At 41.8% G+C, this 18,703-nt stretch overlaps 1 protein-coding gene across 3 annotated transcripts in view; it reads right to left on the minus strand.

Moving 5' to 3' along the window:
* Positions 1-16,712, minus strand: part of cacnb1 (calcium channel, voltage-dependent, beta 1 subunit) — a 30,681-nt gene extending 13,969 nt beyond the window's left edge. For 2 of the 3 annotated variants that reach the window (XM_020632603.3, XM_065964577.1), the window contains exons 1-3: positions 16,449-16,712; positions 12,003-12,089; positions 172-291 (exon numbers count right to left, since the gene is read on the minus strand). In XM_020632603.3, the coding sequence (XP_020488259.1) occupies positions 172-291; positions 12,003-12,089; positions 16,449-16,538 (297 nt within the window). In that variant the 5' untranslated portion in view covers positions 16,539-16,712. Of the gene's footprint in view, positions 1-171; positions 292-6,726; positions 7,054-12,002; positions 12,090-16,448 lie in introns of those variants that run through there. The other variant, XM_065964578.1, reaches the window with a different exon arrangement.
* Between the last annotated feature and the right edge of the window lie 1,991 nt (positions 16,713-18,703).

An 18,703-nucleotide genomic window follows, 5' to 3' on the forward strand; every position in this document is an offset into this window, starting at 1 on the left:
AATACAGCCAGCAGCTCTCCAAACAACCCCCCCCCCCCCCCCCCCCAGAACTGAGTTAGGGTCCCCTTGACACTGATGAAGAGGTTAACCAGCATCGAAACACTCGACTCTGATTGAGGATTATGCAGCAATGATGACTATTAGACAGGAATACAGCAATCAATCTCTGACCTTTGCTTTCTCGAGTGTGGCGAGGGCCTGCCTGTCGGCCTCCTTCCTCAGGGCCTCGGGGTCCTCTTCCAGCGATACATCCGAGTCCGATGGCCGGCTGGTGTAGGAGTCCGCAGAGCCCTAAAATGCACGAGGAGTTCACATAAAGGCGCAGAGGGAAAAACAGACTTAAATTGTCCAGCATGTTCATGAAACAACCAATGGCGGAAAAATGAGCAGGAAAACGTTTCGTTGGTAGAACTTTAAATGTCTAAACGAACCGTTTTGTTCATCTTTAGGTTAGCCTGATGTTATTAACTTATCTCAAGAATGAAAGACGGGCTGTGCCTCTGTGTTTGCATGTCATTCATGGTCAAGACTGCCTTCAGAGGCATAACCTACATAGACACAAAAGGGGCCTTGGCCTTTCATATTGCATGAAAGCTGACTCCGTGTAATTTGAGGTGTAAAGGATGCACACAATAACGCGCCAACGTTTCCACCGCAGCTTGCAGTGAGGCCAAGTGGTTCGTGTTTTTTTTTTTTTTTTTGCGCAGGTACAAGACATTCAGCATGTGGGTGTGTCAAGTAGAGACAGAAAATAGTGGAGAGAGGTGGAAAAAAAAAAATGACCTGATGACTGTTTGTCATATCAGTGTGGATATAAAGTTCTCATGAAGAGGCCACAGTTTCCAACACATTCACCACTCATGCTCGGTAACTTGACCCTCTCGCTGACCCTCTTCCAGACACCCATACCACAATAAAAAACCTGAGCCTCCTGTGAGCCACTGACTAGCAGTGAGGGAGGCAGCCTCAACGTTTGAAATGTTTGAGTGTTCAACTTATATAACAATCCCACTTGTTCTCTTCTTGCTGTTTCTCTCCTTTTTTTTCCTCTCTTTTTCTTTTTCTCTCTCTCTCTCTCTCTCTCTCTCACTCACTGAGAGGCTGCCTGGCGCTTTGTAGGAGGTGCTGACAAGAATACGGACAGCTGAATGTGCCAGGCAGGAGAAGTGAGTCACTAGGTGTGGGCTTTTAAAATAGAGGTGAGAATGCACAAATATGACATACACCATTCGTAATGAGGCAGAAAAAAATTCTGTGCACATATGTGGTGAGACATCACAAATGAGGCGATCAGTGAGTACAATAAATATCGCTGTAGGAGGGCTGAGAAACATTTGAAATGTGTCCATACCAGCGCTTATACCTGAGTCTCAGTGTTGATGATTAAAAACAACACAATTAGTCCGCTCAGTTTGGGAGATAAAACGTGTCATTGATGTTGCTCGCTCCTCTAGACTTAAGAGTTGAAAAAGAGGTTCTTTTGGAGTTAGCATGTGAGCTAACCACACAGTAATTGCTGCTTGAGGCTGGCTGGACAAGGCTACATAAGCAGCTAGCTACTATAGGTTAACCCACCAGAATCTCTAACCAACGTGTTTGCAATAGAGCTGCATTGTGGGTCATGATGCCTCAAGCTTTTGGAAAGGTATAAGACTGTGTGGAGAGTTGCAGGAGGTCATTGCTTTATCATTTGAGGAGACTATTACATGCTCAGAGTCGAAAAAAACAACCACAGCCAGAACTATAGGTTCTTGCTTCAAGCCTATTGTAGCTTCAATCGTTTTGTTTTCTATTTGTTTCTCTTGAAGTAAAAAAAAAAAAGTGGACTTCTCTCTCTTGGCCTCGAGGATAACATTGGTACTATGTAATACTAAATATATCAGGTTGGATTTTGGCAAGGGGACCTCTGTTGCACTTTACACCACGCTATCTCCCCTGGTCTCTAGTTTAACTATCACAATCAAGTAAGATACCATTATGATGTTCTTTAAAGAAAAACAGCAAAAGGAAATTAAAGGGAGTGTCCTTGGTGGCATTCTTCAAACAAAACCTTTATTAAGAACTTGTAGAAAGAGAATCTGTGCTAATAGAAACATGTGTGTGTGGTTTTAACACTTGAAACTGAACAATATCAAAAAGGGAAAGACAGGAAAGGGAAAACTAAACACACATGAAGGACAGGTGTTTTCTTGAGGTCATGGACTGATCAGGACATGAAGAAAAAATGTGTCTCATTCAAGTGAGTAATTGCACATGACGCGTACATTATTAATGAAAGGTCTGTTCCACTGGCTGAATAAATACACCATTTCCCCCATTGGTTTTTTTCCCCCCCAGTTCTTTTTGGAGCCGTATGATGTAGGTCAACTGTTCTAAAAGACGTAATTGTTTAACAATGTTAATAAAGAGGCCAGCAGCATTGGGCAGTTTTTTTTTTTTTAAAGCCACTACTTGACGCCAGACGCCTTTAGGAGGTAGGCATCATCTTTTCTCAGCTCTTCTGCTCCCCTGTGCTTTAAATTTCCATCTATGCAGGAAATAAACAGACAAAACCGACAAAACAAATGTTGATTCTGGCTCAGCCGCCTGACGTAGCGAGGCGCTCTGCACATGGCAACATTAAACCAAATGTAGATACTCATTGTTGCCAAGGCCATGGCTACCTACCACAGCCCATCCATGCTTCCTGTTTCATTGAACTCAAACACCAGCAGTGGTGTGCCCGCATCCCACTCTAGTAGGAGGAATAATCCTGTGAGCGACATGCAGCATCTAATGAGAACAACAATAGTCACCCCCACCTACCAGCTCTGAGTCATCCTCTAAAACACACAGGTGTATCCCAACAAGGAGCACCCAATAAGTGACGGTTTACACACACCTCGATAGTGAGCCCTTTGGGGTTTATTTTTAGAGATAAAAAAAAAAAAAAAAAAAAAGCTGAAATGACGTCTTAAACATCTTGGGGCTGACCAGCTTGCTACAACAGGTCAGTGATGCAGCGAAATGTAGAGAAAAGAATGAGTGGGAGGGAAAGGCGATGACTGTGTGTGTTTGTGTAAATATATGTGTGTGTGATGACAAACGCTTGTGACTGAGTCAGTTGATTCACGTCACACACACACACACACACACACACACACACACACACACACAGAAGGGAAAGAAAAGAGTCTGTCAGGGAGAGAAAAGACTGAGAAGAAATGATGCTTTCATGAGCTGGAAACACAAGCCAATTCTTTATACCCAAAAAAAAAAGGCAGAGTTTAAAGAAAATATTGCAGCTGAACAACAACGACCTGTTTGCACCCCCACCCCCTATAACCTGCACAACTGTTGATCAACCAAGAGAACAACTTTACACCTTTTCTTTTCTCCTTCCTTCCTTCCCTTTCTTCTTCTTCTTCTTCTTCTTCTTCTTCTTCTTCTCCTTCTTCTCCTCTCATGTCAATGAGTTGTGTCTCTAATTTAGCAGCTTGCTTCACTTCACATACAGCTCCTGTTCAAAATAGCAACAGGTCACCTGATGCCAGGGCCGCCTTCCTATTGGCAGTGCCAGACTAAAGACCCCGGCAGTGTCATAGTAACCGTCTGGGCAGCTTATAACAGGCAGCCAGTGAGCGCAGCATATGGAGGAAGATTTAAAAAGGAGATACAGAAATCAATAGTAAATGAAATACCCTGAAGGGAAATCAGCAGTGGGGAGATTGAATAAGAGCTTTTCAAAAGGTGATCAATGTGGCATTCCCTCACGCTGTGAGACTGCAGACAGGTCATGGCAATAACTAGACTGAACAAATGGTTATGGCCTTTCTTCTTTTTTCTTTTTTTTTTGGGAGGGGTTGTTATGCCTTTATTGTAGAGGACACTGGATAGAATCAGAAACAGGGACGAGAGAGTGGGGGATGATATGCTGCCAAGTGTCAGAGTCGAACCTGGACCAACCACTTAGGTTGCGCAACATAACCACTACCCCTCCCAGTGCATTATGAGTTTTTTAAGGTTAATATCCTTGTTTTTTTTTACGAACAAGACCCCAAATCTGAAAGTTCTGTCACAGACTAAAGAGCATAAAAGACGAGGAAAAGTTAAAAGAGGTGAGGTAGTTCTCCTGAAGATTAACCGACTGTGTTTCTCCTCCATTCTCTGCTGCACCATGCTGCCACCATGATGAATTTACACCCCCTTAGCATTGATATTGAATAAATCTAGGGAGAGAATGTGTGTCTGTGTGTGTGTGTGTGTGTGTGTGTGTGTGTGTGTGTGTGTGTGTGTGTGTGTGTGTGTGTGTGTGTGTGTGGGGGGGTAATGGAATATGGAGGGCCGGCAGAAGACAAGTGCTTAGAATAATGAGGGTTGAAAAACAGTCAACCTGCAGCGGGGAAATGAGTTAACAGTGTTAACAAGATACATCGGCACCTCTGGAAATGTGAAGAAAAAAAAAAAAAGGAATTTAAAAAATGGAATTGTTGGAAATATAGGGTAGATTTGCTACAAAAATAAAGATTAAATACATATGGAAACAGAACCAAAATAACACTATAGTTTCACACTCTTCCTGCTTCTATAAGGACATAAAAAATGACCACTGTGTCGTCCTGAGGGTAAAAGATATGAATCTGCTACTGACATCAGCAACAAGAAAAATCCCATCAGCCGTCGTCAGACTTCCTATTGTACGACTGATTACGATCTAATAGCTTAAGCGTCCTGCAAACACCTGCCCTGATAATTAAACAGACACACTGTATATCTTCACACTCATCCGCTCAGATAATGGGAAACTCCAACAACAAGAATACATTATATTCTGCTCCCGTTTTCAATTCAGAAAAGATGAAACGGCTCATATCAGACAGAAAAGAGCCACACCACGTCCAGAATGATACGAGCTCAGGGCAGACAGCTAGGTGGGCAAACAAGAAAACTGGAATAACGGAGGAGCAAAAGGAGGGAAAGGGAAGTCTGTCTCACAGAAGAGGCAGCTCTACAAACTGAGGGAATCACAAAGGACACATTTCCTGTCTGAAGCTCGAGGCCAATGGCTGTAAAAGGCCATATTTCTTTTTCTTTTTTTTCTTCTTTTTTTTTCTGTCAGCAGCGTCATGGCAACCAGCTGGACAGTGTGGAGATGATTGGAAAGATGAGTCATGGCCTGAAATCCCCATCTTCACAAACAAGCAAACAAGGAAGTCCAGTAACAAGGTGTTCCTGAAATTCTCAATACAACTCAGCAACAAACTTCGGTCTGGGAGAAATAAAAAAAAGAATGCCACAAAGTTAGCGAAAAGGATATTATTCCAGTGTCAGTTTAAGTCATGAGTAGAGCTGGGTAATATTTAAAATGCTCTAATACTTGCCAAAAGACACCCCAGTTAAGTCAAATCAACATCTGGGATTTTTCTTCTTGTCAGGTATTCAGTGGTTATATTAAAGGCTTGATTCTATGGATGTCCAAAAGTAGAAACTTTGCATGTATGAACCTGTCTGGTTAAGATAAATATTTTAGCATGTTGCCAACATATTCAAACAACGAGTATAGTAGCTATGTGAAGTATGTGGAAATGGAAGTTTTTGAAATATATGTGTTTAATACGGAAGTCATTTTTGAGCCAAAAGAATGGTCAACTTTTATGAATGTGAGTAACAATGTCATCTCCTATGCAGTGGGTTTTGGAATCTTGGTTGGAAAAATGTCACTTAGACTTTGGCACTGACAAAAGGACCTAAAAGTGTTAGGTGAAAAATAACTGGATATTATTTGATCCAGAAATAAATGGTCGCCTTATTATGAAAAAGTTAAATAAGTGAGCGATGCAGCGAGCTGTTTTCAACCACAGAACAAAACCTGGGACAGCAGACTCTTTGACAACGTAATACTTTAACAGGTCAAAGGCCCGATGTAATCATCATATCATTAATTCTGAACAGATCATAGCTGATCGTTCAAAAACTTTAAACACATTGATTGTTCAATGCAGATTATCAAACAAAACGTAATAACGCATTAACTGATTCTAGCTTTTCAAAAAGGAAATGTCCCGCTTCTCTCAAAAACTTCATATCTATGGCTTAAATACTGACACATCCAAAGACATGGAAATGGAAAGTCTTCATTCTTCTCAGGCATTTTAGAGTGAAATGGTTCATCTGAAAACAGCTGATCAGTGATCAAAACAACTGTTATCTGCAGCCCTAAATATCTCGATTACTTACACTGAAAGCTCAATAAAATGATCAAAAAATCACCCGACAAATGTTAACAAGCTCAAATAATCGAAATTCCTGCAAAAGAGGACTATATGTCTTTGAAGCAGTGACATGCTGGATGAATCTTCCGCCCTAGCCTGTTTGGGACAAGGGGACAGCAGCGAAGGAAGCCCCCTGAAACAACCATAGGGCAGGCGGTGCACATAGCACAAGAGGCGGCCGGTGGGACTGGAAGTCTAATTAAAAACACAGCGCCTTTCCAGCAGCTGTGGCCCGGCCCAAAATGGAATCGCGCTCACAAGAGGGGGAGCGAAGAAAGAAAGCTGCAAACCAAGGGGTATAAGTTTTACCAAGACACTAGCAGTGACTTATATTCATTATCTCAGAGCACAAGAGTCTGCTGAACCTCCAAAACTCCAGGTCGTCACAGAGAGACTCAAACACACAAACTGTTTCCACATCAGGCGGACACGGCAAAAACATTTTTTTTTTTTGATTAATCCAGATCCTTCTTACCATGACGGGCCTTTGAATCCTCTCACTCCTCTCCATACCTCGTTTGCCACGCTCGCCACACCACGGCAAACCAAGGGGGCAACGCCAGAATCCACCGACAGAGTTATGTGTGTGTGTGTGACAGATAGAGGCAACTAGTGTGAGTGTGTGTCTGCTAGTTTGACAAGTGCAGAAGTGTACAAGTGTATGTGTTCGTACGTGTATGTGTGTGTGTGTGAGTGTGTGTGTGTGTGTGTGTGTTTGTGTGTGTGTGGGGTGGTGTGTATGATGGGAGAGAAAGCCAGAAAAGAGTGGCGTATGTGTGAAACCAGGAGAGCGCTCTCTAACCTCCAACCCCTTCACACACACACGCACACACACACACACGCACGTACGCCCACCCCGCCTCCACAACCCAGAGGAACGTGAACCCTTGTGTAGAGGAAGGGAGCCGGGCCTGGCTGGCTGGGGGGAGGGGGTCGGGTTGCAGGACTTGTGCTACATTTGCAAACTGGGGAAATATATTTAGCCCAGGCCAGGGCAGAAACAGGGACATGAACACACTGAGAACCAGAAGGAGGCTCGGTATGCAGCCGTCAGCCATTCAATGCCCTGGCTGACGTGGGAGAGGTGGCGGGGCAGTGTCCAGGGAAATCCCCCCCACCCTCTTACCTCTATCTCTCTCTATATACAGTATGTCATTCCACTGGTCCCTCTGATCTCATTCTCCCTCTCTCTCTGTCTCTTTGTCTGTCCGTGCGTCTCCCGGAAAAAAAGGGGAAATGAATATGGTTATGGATATGACAGGAGGTAACAGGAGTAACAGGTTCAGTGTCACAGCAGTGAACTGAGGACAAGAAGGCCAACCATCGCTGCTGCAAATAAGAAACCAGACATTTGACGACTTATGCCTTGGATGTATCTGCTGAATATTAACTGCTTAACAGCCATTTAGCGTGCAAACTTCCCCTTAGTAAAAATCAGTCGGGCCACTGGTAAAAAGTGGCAGTCGTTGGCAGGGTGGTGCTGGTGCCTGAGGTCGAGTGTGTCCACAAGAGGGCGACCTCTGACCCTATCAAAGGGGACCTCTTCTTCCTCCCCCCCTGTGTGGCCCATGAAAAAGAGGTGAAGGTGAGGAATGGGAGAGCCCGGAGCAGACCCGCTTGCTGGGCCCATCAGGCAGTCAGACACAGCTAGTGGGTCTCTGCTGGGATTCAACCGTCAGGATGACCGGTTTGTCTCCATTCTGCACCTTGACCCTCGAAACAATCCCACATGACAACCAAGCTGAGACAGGTCGTTATCTTATCTCTTCAAAGCAGTGGGAAAAATGATGGATGTTGGTATTCTGATGTTATAAATCAATGTTTTATGGATATAATATTTGGCGTAGAGAGAGAACAACGGTGAGAGTCCCCAAAACCAACACTGGAGTTAATCCATTTCGTCATGTAAATTATACTTGGATACATTAGCTTGTCGGTAAACATGTTCTCTTTGTCAGGTCTGTACGCCCATTCGTCTTCACTACGTTCAACGCAGAGTTTGGTTACCATTTCCAGCTTCAAGCTAGTGTTTCAAATCACGTTCCTATTTTCTTTTTTAAACTATATCGTTAGGTGGAAAAAAGATTTTCCCTAATGGACATATGGACGGATATGGTTAGCCGAGCTTACATTATTTAAAGCTTGCAAAGATTATTTAAGTTAAAAAAAACATCTTTATTCACAGTTGAACCAGTTTAGACAATCAAGTGAGTCTGTTTTGGAGATAATTTCTCTGGATAATTGAGCTTGTGGAAAAAAAAAAAAAAGAGTGAAGAATGAACACTGGAGGGCCATTTTGACAGGATTAGTCAATAAGTTTGTTCTTTTAAAAGCTTGAACAAATTCCTCACAGTTACAAAGTTAGAGTAAAAAGATGTGATGCCATTGCTGCGTGCTTATTGTTCATATTTTAACACATTTTCAAATGATCCAGAATCTCTTTATGAAGTGTGAAGTGGGTTTGTGACTGGTGTTTAGACTTTCTATGCAAATTGCAATAACATGTTGGGGAAGAAGAAGTAAAAGAGAATTTTACATCATTAGTTGACAAGGGCTTTAGAAAACCATTAGTCTGTGTGAGTCTAGACTGCAGTTACTTTCAGTCCTCAGGTTTTCTAAAGGACCCTCCTTTATAGCCCTTACCCTTCGAAGATCCAGCCTTTGAACGTGGACAGAGCTGGGATGTGTGACAACCCTGAGGTTGAATTTATAACACAACACTGTTGTGTGTGAGCATCTAGTTTTTGCTTTCTGAAAAGATTTACTTCCACCATATACTCCTGGACCAACAGCAGACAGGTTGCCTATCTTACACAGCAGCAGACAGCCTCCGCCCGTCTTTACACAACTGAAGACCGAGCGTGTCATTGTTGAACTAGACACACAAACCAACACCGGGCAAATGACATAGGTCTGCACCCTGTACACACAAACGCACATATGCATGCACACCCACAAACAAGAAACCCATCTAAACATCCTCTCATTCTTTTCTCCATCCCACTGTGCTTGCACAAGGGGGGAGATTCAGTAGACCCGGTCGCCATGGCAACCAGGCTGAGCGTACCAGCCAGCTCTACCGTTGGCTGATTGTGGCTCTCGTGTATTTGTGTGTGTGTGTGTGTGTGTGTGTGTGTGTGTGTGTGTGTGTGTGTGTGTGTGTGCTCTTGCGTAGGTGTGTGTGAGACTGTAAAGCCTATACAGGGCTCTGCTTTGAGTTGTTACAGAGGAGGCAAAAAAAAAGGCAATATGTGGAAAAACCTACAGTGTGTCTGCATGCTGCTGTTTGCCGGATAAAAGACCGTTTTTCAAACCTGACATGGTTCCAGGGTTTAGGTTTATGTTTAAAACACACAATGATGCTTCAGTCTCTATATGGCTCCGATACTAAAGCGGTGTTTGGATTATGAGCTCTCATTTCAGCTGTTAAAAATCCTTCCACCAGTGGCCTTGATGAGTGAAATGCTGTGGAATGGCGTGAGACAGGGGAGGATATTTTTCTTAGGAAGCGTTAAATCATCCTTACTACGGCAAATGAGTTCCTTCTACAGAGTGAACCATTATGAATCCCGTCTAACCTGCAGGCCCCAGTGCCAAGCGGTCTTCCTGCAAGCGTAATCTCCGAGTTAATGAAGGACAAGGCAGTGGAAAGGGTGATGTGTGTAGGCGAGAATGCAGCTAACCTTTAGAAACCGCAGGAGAGTTCAGCTCCCTGTGGTCACCAACAGGGAATTTCTTTTTTTTTTCTCAAGGAAAAACAACGCTGAACAGGTAAATGTCATTCAGCGCAGGGCAAATCATTTCCTCTCACAAATGAAGAGGTCATTTGGAACAAAAAAAAAAAAAAAAAGGGTAGCTTTGTGAAATGTCGTGTCCAGAAATGACTGCATCACGGGTGACACGTGTGTGATGCCTTTAACCCCGCCTCTTAACTCTACTAAAGGGAAGATTCGCTCCCCTCCAAATATAAAAACAGCTCCTTGCCGCTTTTTTGATTAGATATCATGGAAATAGCTTCTTCTGACAGAGCGAATCTGTGCATCTCTGTGCACCGACAGGGTGGTGTCAGGGTCAGATGGGAGTAGTGGAGGCGAAGACCCCAACACCTGGGGACTTACAATCGCCATCAGAGCCGAGGAGGAATCTGTGCATGCATGTGTGTGTGTTTCAGCTCCAATTCTGTCACAACAAAGCTGTGTGTGTAGCTGTACTCACAGGGGTTTTACTGTTGTTATCGAGATGCTATCAGAGCCATTTCAAAGTGTGATATGAGTACAGTATGTGGGCTGTCTGTGACAAACACACAGGTGTGGATGGAAAGATACGGCTTGTTTAAAAGACAAGAAAATAATGGGTTTTTAGTTTTCTCAGCCAGCGGTGCAAAAATCAGTTAAGACCTGCAGATAAACCCAGACGAAAATATGACAGCTGATAGAAAAACTGAGGGGCAAATGAAACCATTAGACCTCGGCAGTGAGATCCATTTTCTTCCCATCATAGGCGGCAGAAAGTCTATTACACTTTTTCTCCTCTCAGCATGCTGCGTGCATGCTTCAGACTTTCAGCAAGAGCACAACTATAATCTTAAATGATTGATAATTGTTCTATTTGCTCTTTGAAGTGTGCTCAGTCGTGTCACTTTATTTTGAAATGTCTCTTAGCCAGGAAATTCATGCAGCAGATTTCACTGTTGGTACAGCAAATGAAGCAAATCATGCATGGAAAGAAATTCAATTAAGGTAATTCTCCAGAGAGTAAAAATGTTTTGCAGCTTAGATTATAATTAAGGTAATTTTAGGAATTAGGAAATATAGAATGGGAACATATGACTTGGTACTTTTTAGGAAGTTGTTGAGTACTTATATGCCAACCCCATGTGGGGTCACACAGCAATCAATCGGGATCGTCTGAAAATGTTAATAAAAAATATTTTGTATCGTAAAATATATTGAACACAGGCTACTGCAGAGTCTTTGTGTGTCTGTCATCCATTGTGCAAAACTGTCATCCCAGCCTTTCTTCCTCTGTCCTCAACAACATGCATGAAACATGCAAAATAGTAGATCAACTATTACATGACAGAAAAAAAAAAAAATTAAGCAAAAAGCTGTATGTGTTTTGGATGTCTGGGGTCGCCAGAGTTTTGTGAAGTCACAGTGGTCCAGTGATTTATATGTATATTAAACTTACATATACTAAGTGCTTGTTGAGTTGATCAGTCAAATGAAGGTTTGCAGATTAATGATCTGAGATGTGTTTTACATGATAAAAAGCAATAAAGGACTGTTACTATTTTAAGAATCTGAAACTATTTCGATAATTTGCTAATTTAAAAGATATATTGGCAACAAATTGGTTAATTCCAGCTTCTTCAATGTGAGATTTGTTTTTGTGTCATATATAAAAGTAACCTGAACAGGTTGGGTTTGTGACTGCTGGTGGAATTAAGCAAGCTATCAGAATAGATCAGCAACTGTTTGTGTCCTCTTGTAAGTGTAAAAGTTGGATTTGAGAGAAAAAAAAAAAACAATCTTATTAAAACCTTATTCAGCTCAGCTGCAAGTAGATGAAACTTGTTCCTAGGGTGCAAACCTCTATGTGGAGCGGCTGAGTTCCCAGCATTAATAGTCCTTACATTGACCTCATTAAACTTTCATTCGAATGTTCATTAAATTAAACGGCAGGAAAGTTGAGACCGAGTCTGGCACCTGGATTAGCAGCCTGTAGGGAGGATTAAGTGTGAAACGTTACCTGTCGGACAAAACTGTTGGAGGTGGTGTCAGAGGAGGTGCTTCCATCGGAGCGCTTAAATCGGCTCTTCCTCTTGGCGTACTTTCCCTGCAAGCGGAGAGGTCGGAGGGTACAGGGGAGGAGGATTTGGAAGGAGAGAGAAGACACCAGAAGTTTAATTACTTTTAATAACGAGGGTCCAAATGACTTATCTTGACATAGTGTATCCTGTGTTAAACCCCTTGTTTCCTGGAGAGCACCACAGCCATTAACATTTGGCCCAGGATTTTCACAAGCTCCTGAATATGATCAGGCAGTCGGTTAGTAGCAGAGATGAAGCAGTCCCTGACTGGACACCAGAGAGAACATGTTCGCGCTGTCCATGAACAACCTTTATTACTTGTCATTTTTCATGTCCTGACGCAAACCGGGAACTTGTAATCTGATTGGCAGACCCCATGCAAACAGCCTATCAGGGATGTGTAGAGGCCACACATTGTATTATGATCCCACCCAGCTCACATCGCTATGGTTACACAATGCCGACTAATCACATTTGTTGGGAGTCAGGAGACTGGGGTTGCTTTGTTCTTCCGAGCGAGAATAAATGAGAACTGATGGTTCAGATAAGATTTACAAATAAAGCAGAAAGATGAACATGCAGAATGTTTACATTTCACCACATTTACTGAGCACATTTAATACATCTATGAGCCAATACACGTGTGTGCATTGACGCCTCTAGTTCATTATGTCCATCCTCTGAATGTTTCATTAAATATTGTGCACAGAGCAGACTAAAGGCAGATGGTGCTTTTGCAGGTTTTCCCTTGTTTGTCAAACATCACTTTAGATTTAACAGCAGAGAAGAAGTGAAGTTTTGTCGATGCCGAGTGTCAACCAACTAATCGATTAATTGTCCCAGCTTCAGTTTGTTATTTCAAAAAAAGATTTCCTTTGAAATTCCAGTCAACTCTTTGTTAATGCAGTTTCAAGAACATTTGTTTTTTTGCAAAGTCTACAGGTGTGACGTGTTCATAGGCAGGTTTGAAACTCCATACAGACACAGCTTTCACAAAGCAAACTTTTCAAATGATAACAGAGTTACCTCTATAAACACCGCCCTGTTTGTACAGGACCTTGTTCTTATACTTCATAGATTCAATCTCAGTCACTCACTTTGACATACACATGCACACAACACACCTGCAATACTTTCAAATTGAATCAGCACTCATTGCATTATACTTTATTTAGATGAAACGCTCATTGTGATGAATTGCTTATCTTTAAAGTTAAAGTTAAGATGAACTGAGAAGGGCATTCAAAATCCTATTTCTTTCTTAATACTTTTTTTTCTTACACTCTCAGACGCTGAAATAAAAATCATCTACTATCAAATAGATTTCACTGAAATGCTGTCTTGTCCACTGATTATTTTCTAAACACATAAATACCTCTTTTTTGTGTTAGGACTGCATTCATCACGGGGGCTAGAGAAGTTTCTGCATATTTCATTATACTAAAATGTTCAAAAGATACTACTCCTGTTACATAGAGTTTTCGAAAATGTGGAAAAACTGTCCCACGGTTAGATTTGAAAGGTCGTTAGCCATAATATTGAATATTCAGTGTGAATATCGTGCATGTCTTCTGTTCTCTTTGCAGGAACACTTATGTAAATAATAGCCCTGTGAACTGTTTGTTTTTATAGGCGGAGAATAAAACTATTACAGCTGTCTTCAATTGTTGTCACACACTCGCAAAAAGAAAATCTACCCTGATATATCCTTCCCTAAACACAGATAAACAAACACACACACGCACCTAAAACACACACACAGGTAAACTTATGTAACTCAAATGAGTTAAACTGTCTGTTCCTGGATCAGCAGGACAGAAACAGTTACAGGTTTAAAACCATGCTCCTTCCTGCACTCAGTATTTCGTTGCAACTGTCACATCCTGTACCAGCTTGGGCACCCTGAGACCATCAAATGAATGATTCTGCCCGGCCTGCTTTTTAACAAACACGACCTGTTACAGCAGCTCCTACTGGTGTGAACATAAAACCCCACAGCGGCCGAGCAGGTTTCCAGTGTGAACAGAATATCTGTCACTCGCTCATCTCCATTTAAGGAGCTGAGGAATTCAAGTGAGTTCATTTTCAGCCTTATGTAGCACCAAAAAAAAAAAAGAAAAAAAAAAAGAGATGTCTCCGACCCTTTGAGCGATGCTTGATTTACTGCTGCTGATGGACAAGATGAAAACACTGCAGGGTGCTGCACAGAAAACATATGGTGATACATTACATACTAACTTTCACTGTGTAAGCAACTCCTACAAGAAGGCTTGCTGGCATTTAGTGTTAAGAAATAAACTTAATAAGACGTGAGAGAAAAAGATGTGCAAATGGCATCCCTGCTGGCAAATGTTTCCTCCTACGCTGGCTCAAAAAGTTGTTCAAGAATCACGACTTTCACACAAAGTTGTGTTAACTTGTTACAGATGCATTCGCCATGATGCCGCTTCATTTAGTTTGTGTCTGCACACTTCACTTCAATTATTGTGATTAAGTGATTACTATGTGGATGCTCACCCTGCTGCAGCTGTGCCATCAGATAAGACAGAAACTTACAACATTACACCATATCAGATAGAGATCACAGTTAAGTTAAGTTTAATGCTAAAAAAACCCAAAAAACATTAAGAGGTATTTAAGGATGTTCTGGTTTTGGTGGCACAGCTTTCACAGATTCACAAAATACATTTATGTAATCTGTGTGTGGGTGCTGGTGGGTGTGTAAGCATGTGTGGGGACAGGGGTCTACATGACTGGAGCCATGATGGGGCAAGTTCCTGTTGGCAAAGGCCAGGGAAATGCCATAGGAAGCAGGGAGGGGAGATTTCCTGTTGGTAAACATCCTCCCAGATTAAGAATATAATTAAAGAGGCTGTTGTGTTTGACTGTAGGAAAGCAGGGAGCGTGATGGGTGGGGGCTGGAAGGGGGGTGGGGGGTGGGTGGAGGTTAGAGGGTGGTAGGGTGCACAATATCACGACTGTAGATCCACATCACTCTCTTCCACTCCACATTATTCTTCCGGCACATGTCCTCGCTGATCTGACCGCCAACAGATACACAATCTTTAATCTAAGCGACCGTCAGGCGCTGAATTCAGATCAGCTCGTGGCAGCTCATTTCTTCTTCTGCGGTGTTATTCTGGATATCAAACTCCAGGCCGTCTCCTTGTGGATATTAGAAATGCTGTTCCCTGCTTGTCTCACTACAGCAGAGTTATAAATACGTATACCAGCATGGCCCGCTCCAGGTCAGCATGAACTTTATATCTAATTGATCAGTGGTGCCGCACACATACACACACACATACACACACACATACATACATACACACCGTTCCCCGCTGCCTGGCACAAACAGGGGGTCCATCTGTTTCTCACCACGATGATCTGACTTCTAAAAACAGACAGGATGAGGTGAGATGGTGCAAGCAGGATGGAGCTGAAGTGGAAGGAGAAGGAATCTGGAGAGCAAGAGGGGGAGGAGGAGCAGGGAGGAGTGGGAGTACAGAGGAGAGAGCTGGACTTGGCATGGTTTGAAGCGTTGGTTGTCTGTGGTGAAATGTTTTTTTTTCTTCTTCTTCTTCTTCTTCTTCTTCTTCCCTTTTCTAGAGAGACAATGACCGAGCTCAGTGTGGGTGTGTGTTTGTTCTAGATATTCTCATCGTTTATGTTTTTCATCCATTTAAAGTGTTATGACTAAACATGCCCACAACATCATGTCATTTCCTAAAGGCAACAGCCTATTTCTAGCTGTAAAAAAAAAATAGTGACACCATCAAAAGCAGAGGTATACAATTGCAAATGAGGTAGAAAAATTCATAATTTAAGCTGTACTGTTGATCAATTTCTATAAACTGAAAACGTATTTGATGTCAGACACAACACTTTAAATACAAACTCCTTAATAGCCCAAATTACACGTTTGAAAACTTAATTTAACATGTTTTGTGTTCAATCTCAACAAAAAAAAAAAAAGAAAATGTACATCTTCTTCACAATTGATGCACATTCACATTATTACTTTAATTACAGATTAATTAAGCAAAGGCGTGGTTTCCAGAAGGACCCAATGAGCGTAAAAAAAGCATAAAAACAAGCGTTACATCATGTCCTCACATATGATGACACATGGGAGGCTTAACAAAAAACCTTTAGAAACAAAAAGTGTAATGCATTTTTTTCCCCCCCTTCCTTTTAAAGTGAGTAAAATTCGGTTTGAATCAGTGCACCAGCGTTGGGCGACTTAAATGCGGAACAACCTGTTAACCATCAGAAGTGGAGACGCTTCATCCTCGTTCAAGTGGTCGGCACTGAAAAATGTACGATAGTTCACGCAGTCTTTTCCTTATTCTGTCTTCATATTTCTGATTTCTCTTTTTCCTTACCTGTGTGTGTGGATGATGGTCGAACATGTCCATTTGGATCTCCTGGGTTGAGGTCGAAGGCGTCCTGGACATACTACTTTTCTGTACCATTGATTTAACTTTTTCAAATCTATTTTCAGTTTCGTGTTTATGATGGTGTCGACCGACTCATCATCTTCTTTTTCTTTTTCCTGCAGGGAGGCTGATGCCGCTAATGTATCTGAGCTGGCTGGTAATATAATGGCAACAGCTGCCTCCCTCCAGCCTATAGCGTTACAAACTGGCGCACCAGGCTTTAACGCCACAGTTAAAAATGACGAGTTGATGTAATACCACATCCTGTGACTGCTTTCACAATAAAATCATAAACGACAGGAAATTTATAGTAGTGGGACCACATACAATCATAAACTGCACTGTGGTAGATATTTCGTTTGTTTCTACATTTATATAGTTTGTCATTTTCCACAGGTTGCAATGAAAATAAACATGAATAATCAATTATAACCCTCGAAACACTGCGAGTAGTCCCTGAAGCCGTTTACAGTTCCTCAGCATTAAACCTTTAATTTCTTAATTTTACTTAGGCTATGTAGGCCTACTTTACTTACTTAAGTTAAAGAAAACCCAAAATGTACATTTGAAAATCAACGACTTTGTCTTAAAAGAACTAGGCCTATATGTAGTATGTCATTTTATAAACTAATGATGTTTCCATAACATTGACTTAGGCTATTTGTAAGTAGGTCAGGCTTACATATAGGCTACAAAGAAATGAAAGGCTTCTCCCTTGTAATAGATTTACACTTTCGAAGAGAGGAAACGCACATGTATTTCACTTAGCCTATAATAAGCACATTTACATGTTCATAATTCTTTTCATTTTTCAAAAGTGACTCACAAAATATTTAAACGTATAATAAATGTGACCCTGGTTCACCATTATATAATAAAACGTCAATAGTCACCTAGGTTACAACAAAGGTGACTTGTCTTCTTTCCCTTGCTTCCTGTGCTTTTATTTTGAAGGAAGATTCCACTAACTTCAGGTCATGTGGCTGTCTTCCTCTCTCTCTCTTGACTTCGTCTCACTCTGGTCGCTCCTCTGACTCCAGCTGGGAGCCGAGGTCCACGCCCCGCTAAACACACCCCACCTTCACTTATCGATTGATGAGAAGCAACAGAGCCGTGATGATGGAGGCCGTGGACAGACTGTTGGGCCAAACCCCATGGTCCCCACAGCGGGATCCAGAGTTTAGAGGTCCTGGGGGGGGGGGGGTTCTCAGAAGAGTGGGAATAGTTGGATTCAAAGATAGTTTGTTTTTTAATACATTCTCCTAGTTTGAACACTGGCTCTATTTTTAGTAGAGCACATCTTCAAAGGTGTTTTGTCTTAATGCTATTTATTGAAGTTTTTATTTTGCATAGGCTACTTATATTTTGAAAGTACTAAGTTTTTTTTACATAAAAGTTCTTTAAATAAAAATATTTTCGTTGTTAGCTTCATATGACTCATATAACATAATGGTGATGGACGCTGGTTTGAGGGTCCCCGACATGCACTAGAATCCCCACTGGGGCTTCCTCCCTCCTCCTGAGCCAATCTGAAGTATGAGCTGCTGCAGCCACAGAGGATGACCCAACGTTGTTAACTGTGATCACGGTGTCAAAGATTTCTCAGCAGACAAAGTTTGTGTTGGACATCAGCAGGCATGGAGATTTTCTTATTTATTCTGGTCAACTCAAAGGATAAGAACAGTAATGACCTACTTCAATTGCCATGATAACTTATGAAGAAACTTCCTGACAAACTCCTTCTGTGTCTATAGGCTACATCTGTTTAACGACCTAATCTGCGCTTGAAAGTTGAACTTACTATTTTATTTTATTCATAAAAAAAAAAAAGATAATTAACCGGAGAGTTTCTGCTTTTTTTGTGTGTTAAATCTCTCTACCGATCATGACTCATACACACTCATACACAGCCAGTATTACACGCTTACTCAAATAAGCCCAAAGCAACAAATATTCTTATTTTCAGATGAAATGACTAATGTGATGATCTATTTGGTTGTTCACACCTTACCACAAAAAAAAAAAAAAAAAAACCTGTACCACAGGAGATCAGCTTCAGTTTGTGCTCAGCTCCATCACTCGTCTGCTTCTCATCTCAGATTCCTTTCAGTTCACATCTTTAGAAGTCAGTGGCTACTTTTCCTGGGACACAAGGTAAAATAAAGTGTAGGCCTATGACAGATGATTTGATGTAAAATGAA

This window comes from Labrus bergylta, chromosome 16 (genome assembly GCF_963930695.1).
Source record: "Labrus bergylta chromosome 16, fLabBer1.1, whole genome shotgun sequence".
NCBI lineage: Eukaryota > Metazoa > Chordata > Actinopteri > Labriformes > Labridae > Labrus > Labrus bergylta.